Source organism: Zosterops lateralis, assembly GCF_965231275.1.
Source record: "Zosterops lateralis genome assembly, chromosome: 6".
Lineage (NCBI taxonomy): Eukaryota > Metazoa > Chordata > Aves > Passeriformes > Zosteropidae > Zosterops > Zosterops lateralis.
Genome location: NC_139761.1, coordinates 47,426,704 through 47,450,518, shown reverse-complemented (window position 1 = coordinate 47,450,518; position 23,815 = coordinate 47,426,704). Strand labels below are relative to the sequence as shown.

The following is a 23,815-nucleotide window of genomic DNA, read 5'->3' as shown; positions in this document are numbered from 1 at the left end:
TATTACTTTACTGCCTCCATGACAAGGCAAACAAGGGGGGAAAAAAGGCTGGAGAGGGCTAAATCTCTCCCTTCCTTTTGTTTCATCCTTTCGCACATGAAAATCCTTTCATGCAACTCCCAAGCTGGGGAAGCAAATGTGTCGGACTGAAACATGTATTGAGAATGAACTCCATCCAGAAGTGGGGGGGGGAAGGGGAATGGAGAGAAGGGGTAAATTAGAGAAGAAATCTTTAGGACGCAGGAAAACAGGTGGGGGATTGTCTGGTCTGTGAAGGCAGGGTGTCTGCAATCTTTGTAGCGATTAGATTTAATGGGACAGACACGTTTCTCTCCTTCATATCCCCTCCTCCTCTCAGCCTGAGGGGGAGAAAGGAGGGAGGTGATGATGGGGAGGTGGCAGGGGAAGAGAAGATTTGAAAGAGTCTTTGACGTCAGCCCTGCCCTATAAAAAGCTGGCAAGGAGCTGGAAAGCAGACAGCAGAGCTCGTGGAAGAGCAAAGATGCCAACCCCGAACATCTCCACCTCTGCAGCCAAAGGCTTCCGCAGGGCGGTGTCGGAGCTGGACTCCAAGCAAGCTGAGGCCATCATGGTAAGACAACCCTACCCTACTTCTTTCCCTCCCCCTCCAAAAACCACAACCTCTTCCATAGCTATAGGCAGAGGCAGGCAGGGATAGATGGACCAACACTTTGTGGGACTTCCCCGACATAGGCATATCTGAGGTTGAGGCTGGCAAAGGGAAATTACTCCAACTGTTCCCCCTACATACTGATACATGTGAAATGACAACATTTAAGGGGGTGAAAACTTGAAATAACAAAACCACCTCAACCAAAAGTAAGGTGAATAACCCACAGACCTAAGTCAAGAATAACAAGGAATCCCCATGTGAAAGGCAATTTGAAGATTTAATGATTTCCAGTTTTCAAAGGATTAAACCGCAGAGATTTCACCTGTTCTAGCAAAATAAAAAAAAAGTGGGGCTGTCATCTCAGGCAGCACACAAGGTACAGGCAGTTTAACTTGTTTGTTCATGGCTGTTGTATCCAGTTTCTCTCTCAGAACATCCTTCCCCCATTTCTGTTCTCAGTCTTCCTTGGTGTGTTCTCAGCCCAGTGCTTAGCCCAGGGTAAGCTTCTGCACACACCAGATCTGAATGTGTCAGAGAAGGGAAAAGAAAACTTCTCCCCAAGCTGTCAAGTGTCTCTAGAAAGCCAAGCGTGGCCAACTCATCAGACTTGCTGTAGGGACAGGGACATTTCAGCTATTAACTTCAAAGCCTTGCCAGGCAGGACGAGCTTGAAGACTCCCAATATTGGACGGTCTTCTGGGGCAAAGATGTGGATAGGCAGCAGGTGACAATGCAGGAGCCAAAGCAGCCAGTGGCAAGGGGTGCACAAGGAGAGGACACCCTTGGGATGCTTGGCTGGAGGAAACTTAGGAATAGAGATGGGTTAGGTAGCAAATATGTTTGGCAGATATCTGCAATGTGACTCACTTTTAGAGGTCACTTTTAGAGCTCCCCATTTCTCTCCCTGTTGCCTTTTTCACCTACTCTCTTTTTAATCCTGTGCAATGCTCTGCCTCCCTAAAATCAACCACTACATTGGCAGAAAGGTGTTTTGGAAAGTGGGGTTTTCTGGAAAAGAAGGGAAACATTTATGAAACAAAGAGGTAAGCTTGCTTTCTCTAATAAATGGAAATCAGGGAAGACTTCCCTCTGACACAGTCCTTTTCATTCCAGTGAAATAATGAACACTTGAGTGGCCCTTGAAAACCTGATATTTTCCAGGCAACTTGTAAAATCAGTATTTGAGATGCTCAGTGTCTGGAGAAGTGAAGAGTGTTTGGTTATTACACCCTCTGGGGTGCTGCTCTGTGTTTTATGAAAAAATGGGCCACTGAACATAGGGGCCAGGGAAGTTCAGGTTCAACAGTGGGCTGACAAGAGTGAGGCAACCTGCTTGGGGTGAGTGGCTCCTCCAGCCTGGAGGGTACATAAAACCTTAGCCTGTGTTTGGTTTTGAGTGAAAATTTTCAGGAAAGGGAAAACAAATAAAATTAAAACTTTGCTCTGTGAGGATTGCTCTGAGAGTTGGATGCATGAAAAGCTTTTTACTTTGTTCTCACCTAGCACAGGAGATCTCCACAACCCTGGCTTCTGCCTGGAAAGAGGCATGACTCTGCATTTGTGAAACCTCATGTCCCTGGCCCTCATGTTATCACTGTGATCACACAGCCATCACCCACCATTGCATCACCTCTGGTGGGTCTGAGGTGTTCTCTTGCCAGAGCAATCTGCAAACTGGGGAGGAAATCCAGACCTTTGCAGTCCCAGAACTCCCCTACACCAGCAGGTATTATACATGTCAGTTGGGCCAGCCAAAAATCAAACTCCATGGAAAAAATCTTTGGTTACATATTAAGTTTTTATGCTGCTAGTAGTTTTTGCAAGAGACTCCAGGTCTGTAGCTGGGGCAGAGTTTGGTTACAGAGCCAGGCAGGAGGAAGGCCATTGGAGCCAAAAAAGCAGGAAAAAGCACCCAGGAAAGCAGGGGTGGGACATTAATGTCCCAGTCTTTACAATCATTCCTGATTGCTGCAAATAACGAGCTGGTGGGGAAAAAAAGCAACAAAACAGCTCAGAACACAGTATTTTTAATGACAATATGCAGGCTAGGCACTCTGATTTGAAGCAAATTTGAGGAAGAAAAAATGAACAAACCCTTCATAAGAGGTGCAAACTAACCTTCAGAAGAGGTGAATGAGTCAGGCCCTGGTTAGCAAATAAATGCTTTGCAAAATCAAATTACAGTTCTCACTGTAGCCAGATATGCACTCAGGGAGCAAGTCTGCAAGGCAATTCAGAAATGCCATATAATGGTGCCTTTGGAAGGAAGGCATTTAACATGAGATCAGTTTGGTTATTATATATCCCACATTCCTAATTTCCAACAAAAGGAGATAATAGCCCAATGAGCATAAATGTGAGGGGCAGAGTTGAGGGCAGTGAGGTGGGGAACAGTGAGGTGCAGCCAGGCAGCCTCCACATGGCAGTGAAGGCAGCAGACAGGCAGACCCCTCCCAGCCCTCTTCTCCCAAGCAAAATTCAGCCTTTTTCTGCTTTGTTTTGATTTTTTTTTTTTTTTCAATTTACTCACTTAAGCTATGCTGTCATGCAGCTAAAAACTTCCAAGACCCCTTGACAGGGACCAAAGCCCCCACTCCTGCCTGCCAGGGGCCACCCAGTCCCAGCAAATGTGTGGGACTGGTTGAGTCTGCTTATCCTGGTGCAGCTTTCCAGTTACCCAACTGTGGCATTTTAAACCCCACCCTGTTGGATTTTAACCTGATTTACAGCCTAAATATGGGGTTCTAATTTCCCTCCTCTACACTTTTCCACCCCAGAAATAAAATCCTGCTGTGCCTTGGGGCACAGTGTGGCAATGTATCCTTAGGTAAAGCACTGCCTGGCTTGGGATGGCTGTGGAGCTCATTTTCTCTGGCTGGCACGGGGCTGTTTGCCCTGCTTATTGCAGGCACTTTAAAGTAAACACCAGCTTAGCTTAAAACACTGAAGTGATGGAAAACACACTCTTAAAGCCGAGCACAAGATTTTTTGTTATGACTGAGGTCACCTGTTTGATGTCTGCTCTCTTTGGGCACGGATACTACCAATTTAGACAAGCAGCAGCATGCATTTATTTGTTAAAAGGTGTTTTTCTGTGCCCTGAGGAATAAAGGGTGGATCAGGAAATATAATTTCCGAGGGGTATGTTTACTGAAAAAGAGCCAGATAGAGGTGTGTGGGCTGGTGCCTCGATGTGCTGAGTTTTTGAGGCATTTGTGTTTAAAATGTCAGCTTTACACCACTAAAGCATTCAAGAGGATTCTCCCAGGAAACGTAAGTTACTGACAGCGAGCTTTGAAAATTAGAGAGAAAATAAACTTAGTAGTCAATCAGGCTGTCTTTTTAAAAGGAAAACACTCTCAATTTTCACGAGGTAGGGAAAGCACTGCTTAGTTAGCATGTATCTCTTTTTTTAAAATATTTTCAATACAATCACAGGGAAAACTGCAGCCAGTCCCACTCTGTGTCCTTCTTCAGTGCTGCCCCAGGTTTCTTTTAGCAAGCTCTGGAGGTTTGTCATCTGGTTTGGGTCTTGAACAGAGAAAACTGGAACCAGATGCTTTGCCTTGAAATAGAAATTGGTTGTTAAAAGACCAAGAACAAATAAGTTGGTATATGAGGTATTTGTAAAACAAAGTTTGTATAGCAGCGATTGAAATAGTTTGTATCTCACTATAAATATAAACAGGTGTCCTAACATGACCTCAGGCACAGAGTTGTGTTTTAGGTTGAATTCCAAGTAACAGAAATCTGCAGGAGTTTGTTGAGACAAAACAAATCTACAGATAAGTGGGAGGAATTTATTTTCTGGGCTATATGGTTGTGGTTTCAATTACACTTCAACGGATAAGCATCCACTTAATGTCTAAAGTAAATGTCATGTTGGATCCTAGGAGCAGTCTTGCTAAGCTGCCCCACTAATACACCTGCAAACAGTTCATGTTTCCTGGCCAGGCTACAGCTGTGGGCTTCACCTGTCCCTCACAAAGTATCTTTTCTCACATGACTTCGAGTTTATCTGATGTCTCTCCAGCTGAGTTTATCGGACACCTGAAAACCACATAAGATTGTTTCTGGGTTTTGGTTTTTTGGAGGGTATTGAAAACTGCTGCTAAGGGAGAGGAAGAGAGAAGCCCACTCTCCAGTTATGTTAAAAAGATATTTTACACATTTTTTTCCCCAAAGCCCCACATTTCAGTTCTAAAACCTCAGTCCTTATGAGCAGATCTTCCTCTACAAAGCTAGGCAAGTCAGTCCAGCCTTTCCTTGCTTCTTCTGCTGACGCACACCAGTCACATCTCATCCAGCTACTGGGAATGCCTCTGATCTCCTACGTCTCTGTGAGCAGTGTTATTTATTTCTGTTCTGCCTTCAGTCTCCACGGTTCGTTGGAAGACGTCAAAGCCTCATTGAAGATGCCAGGAAGGAACGAGAGGCTGCGGCTGCAGCCACTGATGCTGCAGAGGCTACAGAGACCATTGTATTTGAGGAGAAGGATGGCAGAGCCATGCTGAACCTCTTCTTCATGCTCAAGGGAGCCAAGACTTCACCACTGTCCCGTGTCCTTAAGGTATTTGAGGTGAGTATATAACCTGTTGTGTGGTACACAAGGAACACACTTCAGGTTTCATGACTGGGCTGTGAGAACATCACTTCAGTGTAATAAAGAGGACTCAGACTAGGTGTGCCTACTTCAAATTATCAATTAATTGTATGATTTCTCTGAAGTTATGCTTTGCTGATGCCCCAGTGTGTCCTCACTTGCCATCACTAAGAAGGAGGCGAACCTCTGTCTCTTGTTAAGCTCTGGCCTTAATTTTACTTAATTATTTTCAGTTTCATACTTCACACCCTTATGCTTGTAGCATACTATGGTAGCCCTCCCCACTGCTCAGCACTTCAACTTCAGGCACAGGGCTCTGATCCCACATTCAAAGCAAGCTGCGTCCCCTACCTGTCTACAGACCAAACTCACCCCACCTGTGGGTCATTACCACACTGGTCCTCAGTCAAATAGTTACAGAAACAACTTTCCCCTGGGCGTAAAACTGGCATATCGATTTCAAAATTACCTCTCTACTTCAAGGATTATTCTGATTCACATGCTAAAGGTTCTGTTGGTTCCCCTCAGAGATGCATTCTGTCTATGCCTTTGATACCAAGGAAAATTGGTACCTGAGCTTTTGCCCCCTAGCCAGCAATGTAATGTTGCATTATATACGATCTCAGTGTCATGAATGGAAAGACTGAGATAAGTGCTGCCTGTTTAAACAGTAATCCAAGCATGACAGCTTGCATTCATGTAGTGTGTTTTCATCCAGAATGATTCAAAAGTGTTTTGCAAACTGAGGTTCTGAGATGTGTTTTATCTATGGTAGTTTAATTTCATTGACTTCAGCAGTGAGAGAAGAGGACAATTTGTTCCTATTAATCAGTCATGTGGCTTGTAAGGCTTCTGGTCATCTCTGGTCCAACCTCCTGCTCAGAGCAGGTCCAGTCACAACAGGTCGTTTGTGGCAATGTATACTCTACAGTTAACCTGCTACTTAAAATCTGTGAACCTACAAAAAGTGTTTGGGGCATAAGTATTTCCCTGAAATTGTAGGGCATTCAAATTATTCATTGCCCATTTAGTATTACCTCTGATAATCTTATGAAAAACATTTAGATCTTCAGCAATTACAGTTCCTCTACAAGGACTGTTGCAAGAAAAGCTGTTTTCTGGGCAAAATATGGTTCTTGTCTCAAGACTGAAAGAATTTTTATGACAAAATTTTCAGACAAAACCCATGTGTTACAATGACTGGGGTCTCCTTCTCAGAAGCACACAGATGCCAGATAAAGCATGACAAATCCATCAGTGTAACATTCAACAGGCTGCTCAGTGGGTATGAAACAGATGTGTAAGCTCTGGTATTTGGTATATTTTATGTTATACTGCATTTAAACTCTGTAATTTAAACAAGTTTTAAAACATCAAGAGAGAAGCTGTGGCAGCTTATGTTCAAATATTGTTTGTTTCTTCCTGGAGCAAAAAAAGCTCTTTGAGCTTGTCACAGAGAGAGCTTTAAATATAATAAAAAGACAAGCATGTCAAGTCCCAACAGAGGACGATTCATTTCCCAGATCCCTCTGGCAATCCAGGTACAAGATATGAAAGCAGACAGGCATAATGACATTTGCCTCATCATGAACCAGGCTGCAGGGAAGCTGGTTTCCCTCTTCTGTATGTGTTACATGCAGCTGAAGCATAGGTAATGCAATCACGGCTGTCAGATTAATGCAAAGGTATCGATTGTTGAGGGAACAATGTAATAGTGAAGTTAGTAGGTACATTAAAAAACACCGTCCTAAACTTAATTTACCTGTGGCATCGCATCTGTTCCTTCTCATCATTTTGCCTCTGATTAACAAAAGAAATCATGTCCCTTCCTCTATCAAAGGTCTTGAGGGAACTTTGGGAAGGTTGGGTCATTGCCTAGAGCCTTGGGCTTGTACTGCCAGTTTTCACTGAGGTAAAGGAAATTCCCACAAGTCTACCAGAGTCCTTTGGGAGACTACAGGCATCATTTCGTCTCCTTATTCCGTGGGGGAGGTCAGTTCCGATAGCGAGCCCAGATGACATCAGCGCCAGTGTAGTGACCCCAGAGGCGCCCCGGCGTTCAGCACCACGGCCAGCGCCGCGCCGCCGGCCCGCCCCGCGGGACCCGCCAACACACCCTCGGGACGGGCCGAGACGGGAAAGTGCCCTCTGCCGCATCCACTGCTTCTCTTGGTCTTCTTAGACGTGGTGGAAGTCTTCTCTTGGTAGCTACTGAACAGCCTCGGTGTTTGTGCAGAAGGGAAAAAATGTGGAATTAAGGGGTAGGTGTGTTATTACAGGAAGGAGGTGGGAGCATGAAGAAAACTACAAGAAGGAATCCATCCCAGACTAGGATTGTTCATCCTGGAGAAGAGAAGGCTTCTTGGTGACCTAATTGAGGCCTCTTAATAACTGAAGGGGGTCTAGGGGAAAGATGGAGAGAGACTTTTTACAAGAACACAAATTGTCAGGACAGGGAGGGATAGATTCAAACTAAAAGAGAGCAGGTTTAGGTCAGATAGTAGGAAAAAATTGTTTGCTGTGAGGATGATGAGGCACTGAAATAGGTTGCCCGGAGTTGTGGATGGCCCATCCCCCAGAAGTGTTAAAGGTCAGGTTGGATGGAGGTCTGAGTAACCTCATCTAGTGAAAGGTGCCCCTGTCCATAGCAGAGAGATTGGAATAAGATGATGCTTAACCCAATCCATTCTATATTTCTGTGTCCATATGGACATCTTTGGGTAGTAGCAGAAGGTGTTTCAAATGTTGCTTAATGTGGGGTTTTTTTTCTTCCTTTCCATGTCTCAAAAGACATTTGAAGCTAAAATTCACCACCTGGAGACCAGGCTTAGCCGAAAGCTCCGTGAAGGGACCGCTGAACTGGAATACTTTGTCCGCTTTGAAGTCCACAGCTCTGACCTCAATACTTTCATTAGCTCCATCAAGAGGGTAGCAGAAGATGTGAGGACCACTAAGGAAGACAAATGTAAGGAACTTGCAAAATTTTCACTTATGCAGAAAAGCTGAGCTCTCCCTGTAGAAACACAGTGGAGACTTTGTTATTCCCAAAAAAGTGAAAGGGCTGCTGTGTGCTTAATTTGAGCAAACCAGAAGGGACTGCCTCTGGGATGCCTGAATCCTAAAAGTAATTTCCCTCCTTGACCTTTTCTCAACAGACTCTGTTGTTCACACCCCATTCTTCTGGTAAAAGATTGAAAAAAATAGAAATAGGAGGTTGAATCTCATGCTTTGCTCACACCTCTCCTAATGAGTTCTCCATCCCTACTCCAGCATTTTATATTATAAATGCTGAGTAGTTTCCAACCTACATGTTAGGATCTCTGTACCTATTCAAGCTCTAATCTACAAGACACTTCCTGTGCCATCCTGTTCTGAAGATAAGATGATTATTGTAGAATAATATTGTAGGAGAATATCTCTAGAGATCCCTGGAGATCAATGACCAGCAGGATCTGTGGGGCTTCTTTAATGAGAATCATTCAGTAAAATCTAATTTTCATCTTCTTTAATTTTGTCACAAAATACTCTGCTGAGAGATGGGCAAGAAAGTCATGAAATGCAGATCATGGCATTAGACATGACTTCAGGAAAAGACCATTGAGATTGTGAAACTACTGCCTTAGTAGCTGTGGAAGTATCTGTGCCATGTTGTATGTGTGCATTTGGTACACCAGATCAGGTGCATCTTATTCAGCCTCAAAGCCTCTTCTCTTTAGGGATCTTCACTTCCACAGTCAGACAGTCACTTTCTGTCTCCCTACAGTTCACTGGTTTCCCAGAAAAATCTGTGAATTGGACAAGTGCCACCACTTGGTCACCAAGTTTGACCCTGACTTGGATCTGGATCACCCGGTGAGTCAGTCTGTGTGTGCACCCCTCATGCTGAAATCCTGAGGAGCAGGGAGTTGGGAACACCTATTTGTGCAGCTGATCAGGGGACTGGAGTGTGATTGCCACCTTGAGAGAGGTCTCTCCAGCCAGTGATGAATTTTCCTGGGTGAGAAACTTTAGTAACTGGTTAAAAGTCTTGTCTCTGTTCCTATTTGTCACCACAGGGCTACTCTGACCCAGTATATCGCCAGAGAAGGAAATCAATAGCAGAGATTGCTTTTCACTATAAGCAGTAAGTCTCCTTCCTAAGATTCATGTGGGGATAATGACAAGTTAATGAACCTATTGCCAAGTCATTCTGCTACCTGCATGACACCTCTCTTCCTTTATGTTTTGTCTCCCAATTCAGCTTTTCCAGCTCCTTTTGTGTCTCTCTTCTCTCTTTGCATTTCAGTCTCTCTTTAATTAAAAATATCTGCTGTCATTAATTCATGCATTGGTAAGGGTACAGTAAGAATAAACCTCCTGCAAAATAAAAGTGATATATATATATATATTCATCAGACCTCAAACTTTTGGAAATGTAGCATTTCTTTAGAATGGCATCTAGTTTTGACTTCAGTGTTCCAAGTAGTGAAAAAGCTGCACCATGCCCAGAAAATTTGTTCCAAGTGTTCATTATCCTGGTTGTGAAAAAAACAAGGGTTTTACTTCTAAGCTGGACTTTGATAGCTTTAGCTATTACCCAATGGATCACATATGCCTTTCATCTACTAGATAAAGTACTGCTATCAGATTTTTAGGGTTTTTTGCTATGAGGATATTTATAGGCTAAATGATTCACCTCCTAACTCTATCTGCTAAATTAAATAGATTCCAGTAATGTCCTCATCATTGTCTTATATAGATTTAAGACTATGTCTTGTACTCTTACTTCATACTTCTATTCTGATATGTGCAGTGATAGCACTCAGTGTGTTCACTACAACATCAAACAGAGTCTATATTCAGGTAGGTTTGTAAAATATTCCCCAGATCCTATTCAGTGACGCTGCCTTTCACTGTAGCATTCTCTCTCTGAGCAGGACTTTAAGTGCTGAAAGTAGACTACAGAAATTATCTGGGTCACCTGTTTGAGCAACCCTTGCAACTGGTGTGATCCCAGCAAGGGTTTCTGCTGTTGGTTTTCACGCACTTTGCCAATTTGAATCCCAGAATATGGACACTGATGTTTTTTATCCTGTTCAAATACTAAATGCACAGAAAGTCATGGTGCCAGAGGAAGAGTCCCAAGGGACACAGGGATAAATACTGTCCTAAGATTAGGCACCAATTTAAGAGGTCTTCTCTAACATCTCACCTGCAGATTAGCAGGTGAGCCTATGTATTTATGAGCATTTATGTGTAGCATCCCTTCAAATATCCCTTCAGGAACTGTGCTTTACAATATATGTATATCTCATTTGTCCAAACACAAAAAAGAAGGATTTAGGAAACACAATAGATAACTATGATGAGAAAAAGCACAATTGTCAGTCTTCTTTCATCAATGCCCATTTACATCAATGATGAGATTTTCTTTTCCTGCCATCCTTAATGTTACTGACAATATATTTTCCTGCAGGTCAAATGCATTTAATTTTCCTTGTCAGCTTTTATTTCTCAGCCACTGGTTCATTCTTGGAGCCATCAGCCCCCTGAAGTCCAGACATATGAAATGAATTTATTTTTGCACACAAAGTTTTTCAAATTTTTTCCAGTGAAAACCTTTTTTTTTTTTTTTTTTTTCTGGTCAATGTTACATCTGGTAAAGTTCTGCTTATCCCTTGTTCATTTATAATCTCTGCCTAGGCTTATGCTTTTCTTTGCATCTATGTATTTTTTACACCTGTACAAATGACCCAGTACTAAGTGTCTGTTCTGTCACCCCCTTCTTTGGTTTTTAAAGATGAATGATAACCATCATGCAGAGCTTCTCCAAAGTGCTTCCTTCTCAGAGGGAAGAGGAGCCTGGCTGAGGCTCTGCTCAGTATTGGTGCCTTTGCCTTGCAGTGGGGACCCGATTCCTCATGTGGAGTACACAGCAGAGGAGACAGCTACCTGGTGAGTCCTGATCCCATTAGTAATGCTGGTTTTACTACCAGTGCTTCACCACTAGAAGCTGGGAATCAAAACCCAAACATTTAGGGCATGACCTCTTGGAAAATGCATCAGGAGTGCAAGCATCCTACTTAATGGCTTGTTATAAAAAAACACTTTCATGCTGCAGCCCACAGGAGCTTCCTCCAAAGGAGCCTCTCCCCAGAGCAAGGTAGATAATTTGGAGTCACACTTCTTTAAGGGTCCTAACTCAGTAGCAGCCTCCAAACAAAGTGCAGTTATCACAGCTGCAGGAAGAAGTATGATGCCCATGGTGACTATCTGTGTGGTACCTCACGGGCCTCAGGAAAACACTCCCTTTGAATGTGATTTCTTCCAGGAGTGTTGCTGTAGGAGTGTTTCTGAAAACAAGGCCAACTCATAGGGGCTTCTCAACAAGGTCATCTCCTGGTTCTATTGAGTCTTCACAGTGCAACTTCAGGAGTTAACCAACAGGGAATCTTTTAATTCCAGTTAATACCTTTTATACAGTCTTTTGTATAGGTCTGTGCAGACACAGCTGCTGCCTTTGCAGGTTCATTTGAATGTGTGTCTGTGTGTTTGCATACCTCCATCAATGTGCAGAGACATAGACGTAGGTGGAGAAAGACGAAAGGACATGGAGCCCAAAGACATGAGTCCCTGGTAGTGCATAGCCAGAGTGCAGGAGAGAACTGGGCACATTAACCACTGAATGTCTGCCACTTATCCTCCTGAAGGAAGGAGGTGTACAGCACCCTGAAGAGCTTGTACCCCACCCATGCCTGCAAGGAGTACCTTGAAGCTTTCAGTCTACTGGAGAAATTCTGTGGCTACAACGAGAACAACATCCCTCAGCTGGAGGAGGTTTCCCGCTTCCTGAAAGGTGGGTACGAGCCCAGGGGACCCAGGATCAGGGTCTGCCAGTGGGGGCAGCTACAGATGGGAAGGCTGAACACAAAGGAGTAGTGTGTGAGCTGAGATTTAGGAGGAGAGCTGGTGGCTTGTGCATTGCCCACAGAGGACAGAGGTAGAGCCCAAGTGGTGGGGACTGCAGCTAAATACAGCAGGCTGTGACTGCAGGGCAAGACCATGGTCAAACAAGCATCTAAAGAGCAGAGTAGGTGCCGTTCCTAGTAGGAGCTGATAGATTAGGTTGGTGTAGCCCTTTTGCTCCCTTTTGCTGGGAGCAGCAGCCTGTGGGCTGTGCACCTTGCACAGAAGGTGTGTGCTGTTTCAGAGAAGACCGGGTTCCAGCTCCGGCCGGTGGCTGGCCTGTTGTCAGCACGGGACTTCCTGGCCAGCCTGGCCTTCCGTGTCTTCCAGTGCACGCAGTACATCCGCCATGCCTCCTCGCCCATGCACTCCCCTGAGCCGTGAGTACTGCCCAGCCCAGTGCCCTCCCTGCCCGCACAGCCACAGCTGGCCAGCAGTCACCCTTTTCCCCCACAGACACACTCTGTCTGCTGCTGACTGTGTTTTCCTCCTTTCCCCCCTCCTGCTGGCAGGGATTGCTGTCACGAACTGCTGGGGCACGTTCCGATGCTGGCTGATAAGACGTTTGCCCAGTTCTCTCAGGTAAGGTGTTATCTGCTTTCTCCCCTTTGAGAGGTGGGAATCCAAACCCCGGTGTTGTCTCCTAAACCTTTCTTGCTCTTATTAAGCATGATGTTCCAGGATTCTAGTGATAGACCAAGACCCTATACTGACTGGAACAACATGGTTTTAGTCTGAGCACGATGAAGTCCCAGCAGATGCCTGGCACTCCAGGGTAGCAGTATGTGTGGTCTTGAGGCAATAAACCAGAGCAATCAATATCTAAGGCCCTCAGATCAAACCTGTCCTGATGTTTGCCCCTTCTCTTCCTAGGACATCGGGCTGGCATCTCTGGGAGCAACTGATGAAGAAATTGAGAAACTAGCAACGGTAAGATTTTCACTTTGCTGGATGGGGGGCACAACACCTCCAGCAGTGCTTCTGTGGTATCAAGGGAACTGGTCCAGCCTGGTATTCCAAGATTTGCAGGCTCAGAGCTCCCACCCAAGCTGCCCCAGCCCTGCTCTTTTCATGATGACTGTGCAGAGCAGAGATCAGTTAAACAGCAGAGCTCACTTGCACATTAACCCAATTTTCTCGAGCACCAGTAGTATCATCAAGCATCGTATTTCCAACAGCAGCACTGCTGGGACTCTTTGGGATGGGATTAAATGACATCTGCTTCCTTTGGCTCTTCCTCAGCAAGGTGACCTGTCCTGCTCCAAGGACACCAAACAACAGCATCTCACAGCAGATGGAACAAGCCCAGGGACACAGACTCTGTCCTGGTGTAGCAGCAACTTAGTTTAGCACTTTTCTCTGAAAGCAAAGTGTAGAGAGGGGATGAAGAGGCAGGTGCCTATTCCTTTAAAAAAACCCAGATCCTGGCCATGATTCAAGGGCTCAGAAGTGACAGGGAGATTAAGATGAGGAGCTGCATCCCTCAGGAATTTTTCTTTTTCTTTTCACAGCTTTACTGGTTTACAGTGGAGTTTGGGCTCTGCAGACAGAATGGAACAGTCAAAGCCTACGGAGCCGGGCTCCTCTCTTCCTATGGGGAGCTCATAGTAAGTCCCACCATAACTTGCCTCTGCTCTAGATCCTGTAGAGAAAAACACCCTCTTCTGCACAATGGCTTTCCTCAATCTGTTCTCCACCTTTGCCTACCCGATATGTGCTCCCCATTCCCCTTAGTTTCACGCTGGATATTTTCTGCCGTGTCCACAGCACTCCTTGTCAGATGAACCAGAGGTGCGGGACTTCGACCCTGATGCTGCAGCTGTTCAGCCCTACCAGGACCAGAACTACCAGCCTGTCTATTTTGTGTCTGAGAGCTTCAGTGATGCCAAAAACAAATTGAGGTAGGACTGGGCAATGAGAGAGACACAAACAATAGCAAATTAAGATGTTATATATTGAAATAGGGCTTGACATTATGGCTGCTTTCAGTCGAAGTTCTCAGAAGTGCTCTGAAAACTTTGATCAGGTCTTCCAAAGTAAAGCAGTTTGCCAGTTCGTACAGGGAACATGCTTGACATGAATAGATCTATCCAGGGGGAAAAAATGAACTTTTGCCTCCTAGGTTGGTTAACATGTGTTAGTGGGCCCCAGCCATCATCCCACCATGGTAATTGGGTTTCCCCATCCCATGGGACTGCAAACAGGATGGTAAGGGTCAGCTCTACTCACAGACATGTTCAGAAGAGCATTTTCTTGGTCACACCCAGAATTGCCCACTGGAGGAAAGCTCAGTCCTTGGACTGCTTTGATTGACAGAGGAAAACTTTGCCTATACCATTTTTACCTCTGCTTAGGAAAGAGACAGGATGAGGCAAACATGACGTACATGACTTTACAGTTCCTGCAAGAGGGGTATTTAATATAAATAACCTGGTGAGGGCTGCTATATTTCAACAACTGCTTTTATTACCCTCACTTGCACTGTTCATACAACCTGGAGTCCAGCTGCTCAAAAGCAAGGGGAGCCCATGCTCACACACACACACACTAGGCTGTTTTTAAAAAAAACCCAACTGCTGCCTAATGAGTCATTTCCTTGCATTTAAAAAGGGAAAATACACTGCATACACAGCCAAGATTAGGCTAGAGGGTCTTGACTGTGACAAGTACTGTAAATGATCCTCTTTAAAGAGCTCAGAGACCACACAGATGCTACTCTATGAGGTGAAAACATTAAAGCATTGTCTCTTTTGCATTACTGGCAGCTGCCACCACGGGCCTGACTATCAGTGTTACACCTGGAGAAAAGTCTCTTTTCTCAGGAAGGACACACTCCCCCAGTGCCCTTCTAAGCAGCTATGCTGTATCTATATGCTTTAAAAGGTGTCAAGTGAGCACACCTGTTTTGGAAGGCAGGTTTCTATCCATTAGTGAGCCATGGCTGTGGCTGATGTCATTAACAAGAGAGGTGAGCAGGACTTTGCCTGGTAGAACTGAGAGGAACCACATCTTTTAGGAGGAGGAGAATGTGAGTATGCAGAAACCTCTTTTTGTTTACACTTTTTTCATTGTTTTCCTGCAATGACATGCCAGCTCCTTTTCCGCGCCTGCCTGTGCCTTGGACCATGTTTCTCTTTGGCCCTCTGTGCTGTGTTTCCCTCCAGATCCCTAGGCACGAAGTACCAGCTAGAGGAACATCTGTGTCCATCTGGGAAAGGGCTGCGCTTGGCCAGCCCTTGCGCAAAGCCAGAGCAGACCCGCGGTAGCCACAAGAGGGTAGCCTAAGCTAAGCAATTCAGGAGCGAAAGGGTGAAGCCTCAGCAGAGGAGAGGAGCGTGCCTGTTGTTAGCGCTGTTTGTCTCCTCATGTTCTCAAGCCTTTCCAGCATGGGACTGCGGCCATAAGCACCCAGCTATAGATTTTCAGCTCCATATTCACACAACCCCCACATGAAAAAACCCTACCTTGTCAAATACAAAAATCTCAGTGCTGGAAGTGAATGTGGCAACTTTGGGGAAAAAACTGCCCTTGATTTGCTTTCACTTGACTACATACCTCTCTATTAGAAAAGCAGCACAAGGTCTTGCTCTTGAGAGATATCAAGTAAAATCAAATTCATCACTGAGACTCAGGATGCATTTGGCTTTGGGTACAGCAGTGCAGCTTTTCTGAAGCATAAGGCTCTGGTGACACTGTTCTCATCCTCTAGCCCAGGTTTGAGCCACTGCCTGTCAAGTCTATCCTTAATATGCCACACATCTAGTTCCCCCTCCCCAAGCAGAGATTAGTCAGTAAATGCATGTCAGAAAGGATTTAGTAATATAATACGATAATACCACGGGCTTTCCCTGCAATTAGCTTCTAAATCTCCTGGGCATTTTTTGAAAAAGGAATTGCAGCCGAGGATGCCTGGCAATGGCCATGGAAGTGACCAGTTTGATGTACCCTCCTGTTTGGTACGGCCCACAGAAAGCCACAGCCAAACTCATGGTGCATCTTGACAATCAGAAGGGATCTCAACTACTGCTTGTAGTGGGGCTGGAAAGGTGAAAACTCTGCCTAAAGGAGGCATTAACCTGTGGTGGTCCTCCTGGGTAAATGGTGATGAGCAGGAGGGAGACTCAGGACCCCTCTCTTGTACCCAGCCTTCTGCACCCTTCCCTTGCAGGAGCTACGCGGCACACATCAAGCGGCCCTTCTCGGTGAAATACGAGCCCTACACCCACAGCATCGAGCTCCTGGACAGCCCTCAGACGATCTGCCACTCCCTGGAGAGCGTGAGGGATGAGCTGCACTCGCTGATTGACGCGCTCAATGTTATCAGTTAATACAAGAACTGAGCCATTTCCGTCCCTTTTCAGCCCAGCCCAGAGTGCCCGCCCTGCCCTCACCTAGTTCCCAGCTGATAATTCCTACCTGTCCTCTCCAAACATTGGCACTGCTGCCTGTCACCACGCAACCCCAACAGCTTTCCACTTTTGTATGTAGGGCCAGCTCGGAGGAGGGCAGCAGGATGCACCCAAGGCCTGCTGGCTTTTGGGGTAGCTTTTCTATTGACTGCTGGAAGAGGCTTAGCAGAGACAAAAAGCATGGCCAAGCTAAAAAGTTGAAGTCAAGAGCTGTGTGCTAGGTTCCTGGGTGCAAGGAAGAGGAGAAAAACTACTTTATTTAAAAAGAAAAAAAAAAAAAAGAAGAGATAATTTTTTAATTGCAATTTAAGAGAAAAAAAATAATCTGCTTTTTTTTTTATCCCCAAAGCAACTCCATGAGTCTTGTTCTTAGTTATCCTAATATTAGTATCACCTGATGTAGCTCAGGTGTGTGACTAATGGTACTGCTGGCCATTTCCAAGGAAGGTAAACATCTGGCTTGGGTGCTCAACCCCAGTTTCATGCAGTTTTTAGTGTAGATATTAATGGCTTGATCTGACCCAAAGCTCTCGGTTTTCCTCCCCCTGCTTTTGCCCTTCTTATCTTCTTGCAGGCTGTCTCATAACTTAGCGGTTTGCTCAGAAGTTTGGCCCAAGGTTATGCAGCTGTGCAGTATCAGAGCTGGGCTTGGGATGTGTGGAGGCTGCTAAACAGCTGTGGGGGACAGTGAAGGGGAGAATTACACAGAGTTGTTTGCATGATCATTTATAACATTTCTGTGTCGACTTCTGCCACCCTTATCCACGATATGTGATTTTTATAATTTCCTCTTTAAAGAACTGCAGGACTTGGCAGTGAAGTTTTGGCTATTAACACGGCTAACATTGTTCTCCAGTGTTACTTCTACTGTGGCTCAGTCATAATAGTTTACAATCCATTACTCTTTATCCCATCTCAGACCTCCACATATATGTGCTTTACCCCCAGTTCTCTCAAATTTTAACTCCTTAGCTACTGACTGCACTTAGTTTCCTGCCTGCTTCAATCTCTGCTTTCTGTTTCTTTTCTTATTTGACCCTTCCTCCTAAATTCCTCCTAAATTGCTTAAAAGGCCATTACTGAAATCAGCAGTTTGACACCAGGGCTAGCTGCTTTTCTTCAAGCTGTTCCTTCTCTTCAGATTTTCCTGTAAACCGATAAAACTACTGAGTTCATTCAGTTATTGTCATTTTAGAGCACTTTTTCCAAAACTGCAGCTATGATTTCCCAATCTGGGTGGATCCAGATCATGAGCTGTAACTCTCAAGGCTCCCTTAAGAGCTGTAACAATTTTTCATTTGGGTTCTTCAGATATTACTATTAGATTAAGTAGCTGGATCAAGATATGCAAGACTAAAGCAGGCTAGGTCATAGTTTAGCTATCTAGCCATGAAAATCTTACTGGTGACTTCAATAAAACAGACTAAAACAAACACAAACAAACAAAATATAAAACAAACAGGCAAGCTATAACAATTAAGTCTGTGTAGTTAATGCATGGGTTATGACCTTGTTAACAAGACCAGTGCCACTTTACTGCTCTGCAGGTTGCTGTTTCTCCTCTCCTTTGGTAGTGCCCAGCTCCTGGGTTGCTGCCTGTGAGAGCAGCAAGGATGCTCCAAACGTGCAGCAATGCCAGGCTCCTGATCAGGAGCAGGCAGGGAATCTCTCTGGAGGCATTTGCTTTCTGGTCTGGCCTCTGGAATTGTAAAGGTGATCATCTCTAAGTCTCCATTACCATAGCCATTATCTGCCTTCATAAATATCAAAAATTAATGCAGTTTGTAAAAAGACCAAACATGTTAATATGGAGTGAAAAGCCAATTTTAGAAATCCTTGCAACTGCAGGAGATCTAAATTCCTGTGCCTTGCCTTGGAGTTTGCATTGCTGTTCCCTGACTCTGTCAGCTGCTGCTTTTTTGAGGACTTGTAGTAAAACCTGCTGTCCTGCAAAAATAGCAAATAAGCAAAGCCTGCAGCGTAGCCCAGCACCATGAGTATGCAAGCACACAAACAGATGTGCTGCAGCAGGGGGAAGGTGAGCACCAGGAGGGTTGCACTCCCCTGCTTTTGGGACATGAGCCTGAGCTGGGCAGGCTCTGAGTGCGGGGGCTCCGGCTGCACAGGCGCCAGAAGGCCCTCTTTGGGCCATTTTTGGTGTCTCTGTTCTTGACAAATTCGTGACAGATTCCAGAATTTTTTGGCCCCTTAGGGAGACATCTGAGAAACATGAACCCTTCTGTGTTTACTATTGCCCTCACCTATTTAATATCTTAGAGGATTTATCTTATTAGTAACTTAATAGGTCCCCTTTCACTTTGTCTCTAAGCCTTGTTCCTTTTTATCTGTTTTCAAATACATTACTTGGCTCCTTATTTCAGAAGCCATATATGAATTGGATTGTTGCTCTCTCATTTTACACATTTTTCTCATGTTGCTTCTTCTACCAGACCTTTATCTTGCCATAATATTTTAGGCTTTTAGACACAGGGCCACTAAGAGACAGGCTATCAAAAAAAAATATGGTAGAGTTGTAAACCAAGCCTGCTGTAAAGCTACTGATAGCGAGGTTAACTTTTTAGCCCATTATTTTAGATATTGTCCTATAATTGTCCTTAGATTCTTTTTAATAGTCCAACTCATTTTTTTCTTCCATTCTGGGTGACTGCAGGTGGCAGGGTTTATACAGTCCTTGCTTAATCCCCAGGCTAGTTATAAAGACTTGAATTCTTCACTTAAAACCTCCCCCTTCCCAACCCTCCCCTCTGTTCATCTTCTCCTGTCTCAGGTGATGTTCTACACCTATGAACAACATTGTTACAATTCCCGCAGTTGTGTTCCTTTTAGGTGGAAGAACCTCAGCCTGCCCAGGAAAGGTATTTATTTACTGATACTCTTCTTTAGTTTGTGACAGTTTGTTGGGGTGATCCCTTGGCAGTACTTGTCGCAGTCTTTAGTTTGGCCAATGCAGTAGAGTTGGCAGCTTTCTTTTACTAATCTGCTTTTGCACACCTTATGCAATATTTATTTATGTCTTATGTTTTTTTACTTCATTTGAGGCCAAATATAACCTCTTTGTACTCTTTTCAGAGTACCCTACACTTTTTAATGTAGCTCATTATGACAGTTACCTTAGACTGTCATGATGAGCTACATAAAGAAGCATAGGATGCTCTTATTCAACTGGCCACACTATTTGTGCCACCTTTTTTAGCTGACACCTGGTCGGGACTTCAGTAAACAAAGTCTGAGTTAATTTTTCTTCTTGCTCACTAAATTGTTTCTCAGTATTGCATGCAGCCTTCACATTACTTTAACTCCCTTACATATATTTTATTCCCACTGTCCCTCTAAGATTGTAAAGTAGAACTTCTGTTTTCTTCATAGGTGTCCTACCATGTTCTTGCCATTGCTTTTCTCCCCATTAAGAAACCAGTATTTTGTTCTACTACCAGATAGTAGCTGTCTGTAGAGAGATGTTGGTAGAAGCCTGTAAGCTCCTCAGCATGATCCTTTCTCTAGTTTGCCCACTATTTGTTCCCCCATTCCACTGATAGGAGTGTCTTGGGTTATTTTTCCTCTTTGTTCAAACATAGCACTCCCATCAGTGTTCAATACTTTGGTTCATTCCTGGTTTCCATTCAAAGGATATCCACATTAATATCAATTTCTTCCCTTTGTGTGGAAAAGCAGAGTAGGAGCAGACTGGGGTACAACTGTGCTGTCAAGGGGAAATACCTTGAACTCAATCACAGGTCAGAATGCCTCCAACCAGGTTTTCTCATGGCCAAGGAAATTTTGGTCCAGCCACTGGAAAGGACTCATATGCCACTGGTATCCATTTTCCTCCAGTATTTTTCTGTAACAGCACTGCTCCCACAGTATCAGCTCGTGTTGAAATTCTTGTTATGAATAATTTTCCTTTAACTGGGAATTTGAGTGCAGAAGCTTTTCAAGCAGCTTCTTTCATGTCAGATAAGGCACTGTTTTGGTCTTTGCTCCAGCTCCCTCCCTGATTCTTTTCCTGTCATTTCCATAACACTCTGCTGCTATTAGCAAAGATGGATACACTGCCATAAGATACTATCACAGCTATAGATATGCTGCCATAAGAAATTAAATTCTCCCAGCACTCTTCAGAGTTGGGATTGATTAGTGGGAGTCTTTATTTCACAGAAAGCTTAACCTTTCTAGCATTTATCCATCTTCTTGTTTCACCAGTTTCAGAGTCTGGGCATTTAACTAAAGGTTGTTTCAATTGTGCAATATTCAAGTTGACATTAAATCCCGTTTGGTTCATGAATTTTAAAACTCAGCTACATCTCTCTTGTACCTCTTCTTCTGTAGCTGCTGTTTCCCAAATATCATCACATAAGGCAATCTCTTTTCTTTGTCCCCCACACACATTGTTCAAACCCTTTGCTCACATGAGCATGTGCAGCAGGGCAGGTGCTCGGCCCTGTGGGATGCAAGTAAAGGTATATTGTTTGTCTCTTAATGTGAAAGCAGCTCTGTCATTTGCTTCTTCCCCTGCATTTTGCCATATGGAAGCTTAGTGTGAATCGTGGGGGTGCATTTGTGCCACCACCTCTCTTAATTCATCTGCTGTCCAAGGAGCCTGACTCAGCCTCAGGGCTGCCAGGGACCATGGAGATACCTGTGCTCCACTGGGAGTGGGTAGTATCTCCATGGTGTCATGTCCTGCTGCTCATGTCCACAACATTTGAGCAGGCCCCCATCAGTTTATTAAAGACTCTCCATCTTCTCTGAGCTTACGGACTGGTAGTGATTGTGCCAATTGGATCCTTCTCTTACCATCCTGCTGGGCAATTTGATTAAATGCCCCTGGTGGCAAGATTAAAGGTTTATCAAGGAGGTGTCCAATGTAAAAAGCTGGTGGAGCACACACTCTAATCAATTTACCACTTAATCCCCATTTAATTCTAAATATAAGCAGTTTCTCTACTGTTGTGCTTCCTTTCAGTGGCTTCACATCTGCAGCTACCTGCCTTGGGGTAATTTTTTTTTTCATTTTAACAGCTACAGCAGTTTGATCTGCCATACCCATCTACCCTGGGACAGCATTTGGAGTCTTTGTGGGATAGGCTGCTATTCTCAACTTCTCTTTCTTTTCCCATTTGCCCGTATCATCCTTGAAATCATCTTCCCGTGATGGCTCCCGATCCAGTTCTCTACACCACTTTCTGGAACTCCAGCAGTTATTTTTAATTTTTGCATCCCAATCTGCTTTTGCAAGTGTCTAATTTTAGCTTTGCATTTACTATGATCAGGTCCCTTTTGAGCTCTCCCTTGCTCCAGGGCGAATCACTGCACTATATATGTTAATCACCCTCCTTACTTCTGTAGTTTTTCCTTCTCTTTTTCTAAATTCATCTGATTCTCTAATTACCATTGCACATCCTTATTGCCTTTTTGGGCCACTAGATGGTATTCCTTTTCTAAAGACAAGCTTATTTCAAGTCACTGGATAGAGCCTTTCAAAACACAGTTTTCCTGTTGAAGCAGCTGATGTTCTGGTGTTGCCTTGGTATGGATTATTACTGTTTCCCGTAACAGTCCCACTAATAGAAGCAGTGAATACTTGAGTCTCTTTTCATCCACTCTCATATCAGGAAACATTTGGTCTCTATCACCCATCGGCTTCCTGTGGGCTAGAGAGGCGCCCACAGCCCCTGCTGTAATCTCTGATATTGTTGGGATTTCCTGCAGCCCTCCAGTATTCCCAGTTTTAGGCTTTTTCCTGAGTTGTCTTGGATTTTTCCCATGCTTTCAATTTCATCTTAAGGTATCCCTCAAGTGTTGTGCACAAGGCTGGCTAGGTTTGTAGAGTTGCCTTGAATGAGATCATAGAATCACAGAATGGTTTGGGTTCCAACCCCCTGCCATGGGCAGAGAACCTTCCACTAGACTAGGTTACTCAGAGCTCCATAGAGCTTGGCCTCGAGATTACCTGGAGATAAAGACTTTGAGGATCTACCCAGTCACACCCTTCACCAAAAAGATGCTATGAATTCCCTTTTCCTAACCGTGGAGCAGATTTGTAGGATTATATGCCTGCTTAGACCTAAGCATGAGCTCTTGTCCTTTGGGTGGTTCATGGGATCCTTCACACCATTCCCCCAGACCTCCCCAAATGTGACTGCAAGCCCTACAAGAACTGACTGGGAAAAACCAAAGAGATGGGTCAGCCCAGGTGAAACCCTCCCCGAGATGGAGCATGGGCTGGCAAAGGAGGAAGAGAGGGGGAAAGCCCTCCTCAGAGCCAGGCCCCACCACCCCTCTGGTGCGTGCCTGTCTCAGTGCCTCGCTGAGCGGTCTCACTGTTGTCACTGCTGCTGCTGCTGTGGGTGGATCTGTCTGTCTGTCTCTCTGTGTAAAGAAATACGAAACAGAATTATTTTTCATTTTGGAATTGTGCTGCTGCTCACATGATATTAAGAATAAAAAGATATATTTCTGGTCTAGCATCCTGAGTTTGACTCTTGGATCCTTCTGCTGTCCAGATTCAGGTCGGCTGCCTTGCCTGCAGGCTGCATGCAAAATCCAGCCTGGGACACGTTATGGTGGAAGACCTGCAACTTGTGCTCGTGCAAAATGTTTATTTGGAGGTGGAAAATGCTTTGCAGACGAGATGATCTAAGCCTTTCTTTGGCAGGATATTACCAATTGCACAATTATTCATGAAACAGTAGTTGGGAGGTCTCTTTTAAACAGTAAAACACCAGGGGATTTTGCTTCACTAAATACATTTTCTCCCAGCATTTCTCACTATTTCTGTGTCTGCTGCATTCAAGTGGATGGGATACAGGATGCCCAGGAATCAGGATGCATGTCCAGAGAGCAGAAGATATGCCCAATCACATAAGTTTTTCCTACTCCAGAGTTATCCTCATGTTAAAGGAAACTAATTCCAGTCACTGCTGCAAGCTTGGCTTTTACATGAAAGCCAGACCCTTTCTCTTGTTAAAATCCCTTCCAGAATCATGCACAGAGGTGGATTAATGTATTGCTGGCACAGATCTGGGTCCTGCATCCAGGCACCCCAGCACACTCTGAGAGGGAGTTTCCTAATTTAGGACTTGTAAGGATACCCTGTATCTTCACAGTGCTCGTTAAAGTGTTACAGCTGTAATGAATTCATCTTCATTACATGCTTGGGAGGTAGAGGAGTACTCTTGTCCCTGTAAAAAGCTGACAGATAAA

The 23,815-nt window shown here is 44.5% G+C and overlaps 1 protein-coding gene across 1 annotated transcript; it reads left to right on the top strand.

The window, feature by feature from the left end:
• The first annotated feature begins 488 nt into the window (after nt 1-488).
• Nucleotides 489-23,066, top strand: TH (tyrosine hydroxylase). The gene is made up of 13 exons (XM_083863059.1): nt 489-592; nt 5,010-5,213; nt 8,028-8,202; nt 9,001-9,089; nt 9,293-9,360; nt 11,121-11,171; nt 11,927-12,072; nt 12,427-12,562; nt 12,695-12,764; nt 13,056-13,112; nt 13,694-13,789; nt 13,950-14,083; nt 16,351-23,066. The coding sequence occupies exons 1-13, from the start codon at nt 503-505 to the stop codon at nt 16,508-16,510; spliced, it is 1,476 nt and encodes a 491-aa protein (XP_083719185.1). The 5' UTR covers nt 489-502; the 3' UTR covers nt 16,511-23,066.
• Nucleotides 23,067-23,815: the final 749 nt, after the last annotated feature.

Excerpts from the sequence above, each read along its gene's own strand:
- TH (XM_083863059.1), top strand. The coding sequence starts at position 503 with ATGCCAACCCCGAACATCTCCACCTCTGCAGCCAAAGGCTTCCGCAGG. Across the intron at positions 5,214-8,027 it reads GTGTCCTTAAGGTATTTGAG|ACATTTGAAGCTAAAATTCA; the intron begins GTGAGTATATAA and ends ATGTCTCAAAAG. Across the intron at positions 9,361-11,120 it reads ATTGCTTTTCACTATAAGCA|TGGGGACCCGATTCCTCATG; the intron begins GTAAGTCTCCTT and ends TTTGCCTTGCAG.